Source organism: Eurosta solidaginis, chromosome 5 (assembly GCF_040869045.1).
Source record: "Eurosta solidaginis isolate ZX-2024a chromosome 5, ASM4086904v1, whole genome shotgun sequence".
NCBI classification, from domain to species: Eukaryota; Metazoa; Arthropoda; class Insecta; order Diptera; family Tephritidae; genus Eurosta; species Eurosta solidaginis.
In genome coordinates this window covers 77,098,003-77,107,026 of record NC_090323.1, presented here as the reverse complement: position 1 = coordinate 77,107,026, position 9,024 = coordinate 77,098,003, and the positions used below count along the sequence as shown (strand labels likewise).

The 9,024-nt window shown below is 35.8% G+C and overlaps 1 protein-coding gene across 10 annotated transcripts; it reads left to right on the top strand.

Annotated features, from left to right (window-relative positions):
* The first annotated feature begins 2,541 nt into the window (after positions 1-2,541).
* Positions 2,542-8,751, top strand: LOC137253060 (uncharacterized). 10 transcript variants are annotated; one of them, XM_067789371.1, is made up of 9 exons: positions 2,542-2,652; positions 3,200-3,338; positions 3,400-3,564; positions 3,941-4,167; positions 4,228-4,458; positions 4,517-4,840; positions 4,894-5,386; positions 5,449-5,599; positions 7,230-8,751. In XM_067789371.1, exons 2-5 carry the CDS (start codon positions 3,294-3,296, stop codon positions 4,358-4,360), a joined length of 570 nt encoding a protein of 189 aa, XP_067645472.1. In that variant the 5' UTR covers positions 2,542-2,652; positions 3,200-3,293; the 3' UTR covers positions 4,361-4,458; positions 4,517-4,840; positions 4,894-5,386; positions 5,449-5,599; positions 7,230-8,751. The 10 variants fall into 10 exon arrangements, with proteins under 10 accessions (XP_067645472.1, XP_067645475.1, XP_067645473.1 ...); XM_067789374.1 differs by having other exon boundaries at positions 2,590-2,652; positions 3,273-3,338; XM_067789372.1 differs by having other exon boundaries at positions 2,625-2,719.
* Positions 8,752-9,024: the final 273 nt, after the last annotated feature.

Sequence of the window (9,024 nt, the reverse complement as noted above, 5' to 3'; positions counted from 1 at the left end):
ATTACATAAAATAGTTCCTTTTTTTATTTCAATATTGGAACTACATGGCCCACCCCTGTTGAAACAGCAAGTTTCCTTGGACTCCCGTTAGAGGACATTGATGACAATTTGTGATCGGTCGCACCGATTGGATGGGGCGAAGCACTGCTACAACAACAGCAACAACAATATATTTCATTCCCTGAGATGGAGGAAATCGAAACAGAGCATTCTCTATGAGGTATGTTATTTTTGAATTTTTTCGGTCTTTCTCTGTTGCCAAGATCAATTTTAGATAACTTCTGCACTTCATATAATTTGGAGACTTTTTTGTATTACTTCGAGATCAATTTTGAAATTTGTTAGCAAATATTTTATCGTACTGTTATTGTTATCGGCATTTTATCGGTTTGCTATCGACATGTTATCAACAACAACTGTTATCGAAGTGTTTTCGGTACAACATCCATTTTTAATGCGTATTATATTAAAAAGTAATCGATTTGTTATCGAAAAATAGTAAATTTTTTATCCCAATCTTATCGATTTATTGTCGAAAAAATATAGACCTGTGATCAAATAGTTATCGATAACTTGTCGATAACAAATCTATGGCTCGCTGTGTACGCTTACATAGCCACCGATAACCCGAAAAATTTCTATCAGCTGATGAAATCGGCCGGGAGCTTTCTTTCTTACATTTTACTTATTTGCAAAAATACGCTTGCGTTTATGCTTTTAGGTGCTTATCCCATAAAGGGCCCCTGTTTTGCACACAATTAATTAATTTTCCAGTCCATCGCACAAATAATTAATTTTTCACAGTAAATGCACGCAATTTATCGGACGATAAAATTGAACACGCGCGAATTTAGCGGCACTCAAAAAGGACAACGGCCGACAACAATTCGGTGATCGGCACAAATTGAGACGTGCATCGGGCGATGAAAATCGGTGGCTGTGTAAGCGTACTCTTATAATCCAATCCGGCCGAGGTCGGGCCCACAAATAAAAATCTTAAAAGATTGGTTTCAATAATACCTAGATGACACTACTTTATTTTGTCTTGGATTCCAAGCTAAAAAAACTGACGAAGCTTTACTTCAAAATACAAAAGCAATTTCTACCATGAGAAAAAGAGACCACTATTCCCCCAAAATTAGTGAGTTTGCATTGTTTTTGTTTATGTTTTAAATTTTATTTTTTCATTAACATTTTTTACAATTAAAACAATACAAATCACAGGAAAGATATTTCGGTCTCTGATAGTTCACTTTTTCTAGTTCACTTTTTCATAAGAAAGTTGATATTAATTGCGTTTTTACGCACAGAATTTCCCAACTTAAAGCAAAATTTTAATGTGTCACAAAAAATATAAAGGCCTAATGTCAAAAAAAACATTTTGAAATACAAACTGACTCGTTTGTTTTTAATGAACTAGGTTGTATTTCGTTAGTTTTTTGAAATATAGTTTACACACTTACACCAGTACTGAAACCGTATTAAGGATCCATACTGATACTTAGCATAGACTTGACTTGGCTTGCGAACTGTCACTTACAGTTCTGTTAAATTAACATTGCATGTTACTGATTACTCAAAACAAAACTTAACTTGACTTAGAAGTCTGTTGAATTTTGATTTTCTATGTAAGTTCTAAGTGACGTTTACATTTTGAGATGCCATTTGTTTGTTTCCATTTCATTTTGACATTTTGTCATACAAATTGATATTTATTTAAAAATAAATTTCAACGCTGATTATGATGCCAGATACTATGCGCAAGTGGAGTATAATCGTGCTAAGTTGCCAAGTTTACGCCAAATCAAGTCAAGTCTATGCTAAGTATCAGTAATGGGGGCTTTAGGAGGGAGGGCTCCAAAAAATATAAGAGAAAATACAGAGAAAATAAAGTAGTGTCATATAGGTATATGGAAAAAAATTCGCCTATAACAACCCTAGAAGACGGAGCCCTGCAAAAACGCTCCACGTCATTTGACTAGTCATTTTGCGGCCATTGTGACTTTCTGCAGTGGTTATATTCATAGTCAGGTTTGCATGGGCGTGATGAACATTTGTGACCAAATTTTCCGTTTCGTTCCTATTAATGTGATCGTCAATTCCGCTCCCACTTATAGGATGTGAGCCATGGTTCAATTATGTACAGGTTGGCTCATCTCATCAGCTGATTTTATTTATGTCATTGCATGGTCGAAGGTATTGTCAAAAAGAGATGGCAAACTCAAAATGAAACCAACACATTGGCAACATTTTACTTACACATACAAAAACTGTTAAGTTTTATGTTTCCATTCCATACCATTCGCACCAACACCACTACACAGATTTTGACAATTTGAACAGACATATTTTGTTGCTTTACAGATGATCCAACCTGTATATACCCTGCAAAAATCGTGTGACCAAAAACGCACACAGCCACACGAATTTTTGACAGGGGTGACGATTTGGAATGAAAAATTCCCCAAATGAAATAGCATGTTGACAAATTTAGCTTTCCCACAAGGTATCGTGCTCTCTCGCACCTATTATTTTTATAGGGATAGCAAAATACGTCATTTTTGCGTGCAAAAAAATCCGCCATTTCTAATTCAGCAGGGACAGCAAAACATTTCGTGGTGGAAAATTTTTTCAACTTTCAGAGTTTTAAGTGTAATATCTCCGGAAAGATTTAAACTTAAGAGGGAGTTCTCCAGATCACAAATATATATATTTTAAAGTGCGCAAACTTATAACTTAAAAGTTATTTGGTGTTAAAGATTTGCAAATTTCTATAGAAATTTTATATGTGTATACGTATATATATGTGGCAGAGCACAGCTTTGTAATGTCAATAAAATATATATATATATATATATGTGCATGTTGCTACAAACGTGCGATTGATTTAATAAAAACATTTATAATAAATAAAAACAATGCAAAAATGAAATGTGAAATATACAAAAATGCAATTTAAGTTTATCGTTGCTAATTTATATAGATATGTATGTGGATTAAGGTTTTGAAAGATGTGTAAATTGTAATTTAAAGTGCTATAGAAATTTGTTAAATTTGCAAACTTTAACAACAAATAACTTTTAAATTATAAGTTTGTGCACTTTAAAATATATATATTTGTGATCGGGAGAACTCCCTCTTTCATTTGATACCAAGTTTTACCCCGAACTCGGGGGGTGCTATTCTAAAATTTTCCCAGTCTTTAATATACAATGATTTTTGCTGTTTATTTCGACAAAAACTTTTGATTTGATTTTTGTGCTCATGCAAAGAATTCACAATTATATAGCACCATGCCGCGAATTATGATAAAAGGTGGTGTGTGGAGAAACACTGAGGTAAGCATTTGACGCGACTGGTTACTCTTGGCCGTTTATTAACTAAATTGAAAACTTTCAGGATGATAACCTCAAAGCAGCTGTAATGAAATATGGCAAAAACCAGCGGTCACGTATTGCATCACTGCTGCACCGCAAATCTGCCAAGCAATGTAAGGCACGCTGGTACGAATGGCTTGATCCTAGCATAAAGAAGACAGAATGGTCACGGGAGGAGGATGAAAAGGTTTTTATTTTGACAAATTAATGCCAACACAATGGCGTACAATTGCGCCGATTATTTCAGAGGGTTAACTGGTACCAATTGTTCACACCAAATTGTTAGGTACAGGATTCGCCACGGGTAGGTGAGGTTGGCAATCACAACCCCTTGAATCATTTTGGTCGGCAGGTATGCCGCGGATATATTCTTGGCACTTGTTATTGATGGCTTTTATGATGCCACCAATACAACCTGGACAGACGCCAATGCTCAGTCAACCACCCAAGCCGGGTCAACCCCCAATACCCGGACACGTCCGGACACCCTCGTTATAATATATGCTAATACAACTAATAATTTACAAATTTGCTGATGATTATTTTTGTGTTATTTTCTTTAGCAACCACCTGCACCTGTTACTGGTAAATATCAACAGCCGCAACAGTATGATCAAGCCCAACGCCGTTTAGATCCCGATCAGATACCAAATCCGATGAGCGTTATCATTGAAAATCAAAAAAACGCTGGTGGTGCTTTTATTACTAATGAACAGGGTTTATTACCACCATTGGTGACCACAAAATATGTGGTAGAAGATCTGGGTAACTCCTCGCCACGTTACGTTAGGTATCGATAATCGAAATTAATGTTTTGTTTGGCAATTACATTGATTTTTCTTCTTTGCAGGTCGTCTTTGTATTGCATACCTGCAACAGCTGATTTATTAAAAACAACAGCTTTGTCCAGTACACTTGCCGTCTCACCAATGGCACGCACGGTTGAGGGTGAATATGAGCCACCCATTGTAAATTTTTGGTGAATTGGGTGCAATTAGATGTAATCGTTGCAAGGCTCATATGCAACTTGTAGATGCTGGTCGTCGTTTCCAATGTCTAATGTGTAAAGTAACAACAGATGGTAAAAAAAAATCTTTCACTTTTACTTGTGTTCATTGATCAATATTTTTTCTCAACAGTGCCAACTGCATATTTCCAACATTTGGGCTACACCGGACAGCGTGTCGATAAATATGAACGTCCTGAACTTGTATTGGGTACATAAGTATTTGTGTAAAAAATGTTTGGGTACCGATAGCTCTCAAGGTAAACCTCAAGTCATATCCAACATCAATGCCTCGCATTCAATTGTGGTCGCTGTACGCACTACATTGGGTTCACGTAGTATGGACAAGCATATTGTTGATTCCAGTGGTAAGGCCACAATTTCAAATGATGGGGCAACAATTATGAAACTATTAATTAAAAATCTAATCGACATCGCCAAATCTCAAGATGCTGAGGTAAGTTTTTTGTTATATTAGAATGTATAGAATAAAAATATTTCTCTTATCAGGTCGGCGATGGCACCACTTCAGTAGTACTTTAAACAGGTAAAATCTTAAAACAAGTTAAACCATATGTTGAGGAAGGCGTGCATGCACGTATCATCATTAAAGCTATACGTAAAGCATTACAATTATGCATGATAAAATATGACATGGCTGTACATGTCGAAGTGCCAATCAAAGGAACAACAAAGTGCTTTATTGGAAAAATGCTCTGCCACAGCAATGTCCAAGAGTATCAGAAAACTGTTGATGCTGAATGGCGTCTCCTGTACAATAAACTAGCTAAGTAAGGCGCCAATGTTGTGTTTTCTAAACTACCAATTGATGTTGCTACACAGTATTTTGCAGATTGTGATATGTTTTGTGCTGTTCATGTACCAGAAGAAGATTGGAAACGAAGAATGAAAGCTTGTGGGGGTGCTGTTATGACTACAGCTAATGATATTATATCAAGTGTTTTGGGTCAATGTGATTACTTTGAAGAACGTCAGGTTGGTGGTGAGCGTTTCAACATTTTCCAAGATTTGATAGTGGGTTTTACATTAATTTCATTTTTATAGTTTATAATTATTTAAAGGTTGAGTTAATGTTAGAACATGTACATTGATTTTACGTGGCGGTGCTGAAAAATTTTTGGAAGAAACTGAGCTTCGTTACATGATGCTATAAGGATTGTGCGGCGTACAATTAAACATGATTCTGTTGTTGCTCGTAAGTCAAAATACAAATTGAAAAAAATTTCTAATCTTAAATTGTTAAGTAATATTATGAAAATATTGTGTCCAACTCCGGAAAGAAAAACTATAAAATTTGTGTCAGTGAAATGATAATTATTGCTTTTGGTTGTAGTTTTGAGGCATCGTCTTCGAGTGCCTTCTGGTCGTATATGCCGTTTCTTTTGCCAACTACCTGTAAGGCGTTAAACTGATCAGTAACGTCGCCGTGGCCTCGTTCAGTGTAATGTGTAATGGCGACCCCAAGTTCCTCGTGTAAATAGGGGGTGGGGCGGGATGGCTTGGGAGGTTTAAAGTGATGATATTAATCGTTCCCGAGATGGTTGTTGTTGTAGCAGTGCGTCGCCCCACCTAATAGGTGCGACCGATCACAAATTGTCATCGATATCCTCTAACGGGAGTCCAAACTTGCTGTTTCAACAGGGGTGGACTATAATGAAAGGGGTGTTAGAGGCGTTGGTTCCACATTACAATTAAAGAGATGGTTGGTGCCATGTGGGGACACATTGCAAGCGGGGCATACATTTTGTATGTCGGGGTTGATTCTGGATAGGTAAGAGTTTAACCTGTTACAGTATCCAGAACGAAGTTGAGCTAGAGTGACTCGCTTTTCCCTGGGGAGTATGCGGTCCTCTTCCGCAAGTTTTGGGTACTGTTCTTTGAGTAATTCACCGGGCAATTCCTAGCATAAAGGTACGACGCCTGTTTGTGGAGTTCACTGAGGACCTGCTTGTGTTTTTTTGCTTCATACGGCTGAGTTCTCAGGTGTCGTATTTCCTCATAATGCTTACGGAGATTACTCTTTAAGGTCCTAAGTGGTGTTGGATCAACAATCAGATGTCTGTTGGGATGCCCAGGTTTCTGGGTATTCTACAGAAACTGTTTGGTTAGCATTTCATTTCTTTACCTTATTGGGAGTTTTCTCGCTTCATTGTGCAGGTGGTGTTCCGAGGACATAAGAAGGCAGCCCGTAGCGGTTTTGGGGGCAGCATTTTGGCAGGCCTGTATTTTCTTCCAGTGAGTAACCTTTAGGCTTGGCGACCATATCGGAGACGCGTACCATGCAAACGTCTATTTATATTTACCCCAAGTACTGCCGATTTATCGAATTATATTAAATATTTGTTACAGCTCTGGGTAATGTCATATGGTCGACATTTGGCGCGGCCATGTTTTAAATAAGGTCACCAATGATTTGCTTGGTGACAATATCAGGTTTCGCGAGGCGACAAAACTGGAGAGATTGGGGAGATAGCTGTTTTTTTTTTTTATTACAAAGCTCATCGATGTAGGAAACAATAGCATAGGCGTAGAAGCAATAGTGACTACTTGTGGTAAAGGTAGCTATTGATATGTGGAAGTTAAGCAGAAGTTTGAATATGAGTTTTTTAAGTTGCAAAAAAAGCGTTGAGGATTTTTATTATCTTACCAGGTACCTTCGTACATGTTTCTAAGAATGAAGAATAAAACCTATTCAAACTCAATTTTGACCAGGACAAAGCCGCTGAGACTTCGCTATACTTTAACATACAATACGTTACCCCATTTTAGCACAACTATCATTTTTTGATTTTATTAAATTTTATAAAATGTTTCTTCCTCTACAGTTCCATTTCGGTATTGGATGGTAAATATGTGGAAGAAAACTATGCGCGTAAATCGCAACATATTATCTTGGTGGAGCGTTTCTTCAATAGCTCTCTAGTGGTGATAGTGACAGCAGAGAAACCCAACTGTTTACAAATGTTACACTTCAAAAAGAATCAAAATATCTGCCATTGCGTCTACGGCTCAAATACCCACAGTATATGAATGAATCGAACGCACTTAATTGTCTGCCTAACGGATAGTATACATATTCATCAAATCGAAAATATTGCACCAAACGAACTGGGTCTGAATACTGAAACAGTACACATATTCAAAATCGATGAGAAGGCTGTGATGATGGTATAGGGTGAGTTGTTGAATAACATACGAAAACCACTTTAACCCATCTATCCATCCATTCTTGATCTGAAAAAAAAGTAAACCTAATCTGAATTTCTACTAAGCTTTAAGTTGTAGATTATTCAAATAGTTGGAGTTTTTTCTAAAGCTTAAAATTATTTTCTGTTCGCTTGGAAAAGATTTCAATTGGAAAACGAAAACCAGTTAAGCGAGTTTATTATTAAAATACTTACTTTTCTTTATATGAACTGTATTAATTTAAGTTACAATTTCATGTACATATATAATAAAGTATGTCGTGGAACGATTGCTGTTGGAATTAGATTTGAAACCAATCAATACTTCTGCTAAGGGTAGCAGATATATTGCTGGAATGATTAGATTTAGAACAATAATAAGTCTGACTCAATTACTAGTCGTACATTTTTAAGTTCGCCAATTACGACAGCAATCTGATTCCACGACACCTTTGAATATTCTTGATCTGAAAAAAAAGTAAACCTAATCTGAATTTCTACTAAGCTTTAAGTTGTAGATTATTCAAATAATTGTAGTTTTTCTAAAGCTTAAAATTATTTTCTGTTCGCTTGGAAAAGATTTCAATTGGAAAACAAAAACCAATAATGCGAGTTTATTTGTTATTAAAATAATTACTTTTCTTTATATCAACTTATTAATTTAACTTACAATTTCATGTAAATATATAATAAGGTATGTCGTGATCCGATTGCTGTTGGAATTAGACTTGAAACCAATCAATACTCCTGCTAAGGGTTGCAGAATTATTGCTTGAATGATTAGATTTAGAACAATAATAAGTCTGACTCAATCACTAGTCCTACATTTTTAGGTTCATACTTTACTTTATTACTTTCAAATTCAATTACGACAGCAATCGGATTCCACGACACCTTTGAATATTCTTGATCTGAAAAAAGAGTAAACTAATCTGAATTTCTACTGAGCTTTAAGTTGTAGATTATTGAAATTATTGGACTTTTTTTCTAAAGCTTAAAATTATTTTCTGCTCGCTTAGAAAAGATTTCAATTGGAAAACAAAATCCAATTAAGCGAGTTTATTTATTATTAAAGTACTTACTTCTTTTTTGTATGAACTGTATTAATATAAGTTCCAATTTCATGTAAATATAATAAAAATAATAAATATTGAAAATTCAATTTTTTTGGTTCATATTTTATTCATATGGCTGCTCCAGGTAAAGTAAATCTGCAGGTAAAATTCACGTTCTATGGCGGTTATATAAATGGTAAAACCGCAGTAAAATTGATTGTCAAATGGCTCGAAAACGTAGAGTTAAATGACGGAAAAATGACCGCCATTTGACGAGCATTGTGACGTGTGTGAGCAGCACAGTGCTATGCTCACATCCTATAAGTGGGAGCGGAATGCACGATCACATTAATAGGAACGAAACGGAAAATTTGGTCACA

Bases quoted from the DNA above. Each gene is read 5' to 3' on its own strand.
- LOC137253060 (XM_067789371.1), top strand. From the start codon at position 3,294: ATGCCGCGAATTATGATAAAAGGTGGTGTGTGGAGAAACACTGAG. The intron at 3,565-3,940 runs GTTTTTATTTTG...TATTTTCTTTAG, and splicing joins CACGGGAGGAGGATGAAAAG to CAACCACCTGCACCTGTTAC. The intron at 4,168-4,227 runs GTATCGATAATC...TCTTCTTTGCAG, and splicing joins TCCTCGCCACGTTACGTTAG to GTCGTCTTTGTATTGCATAC.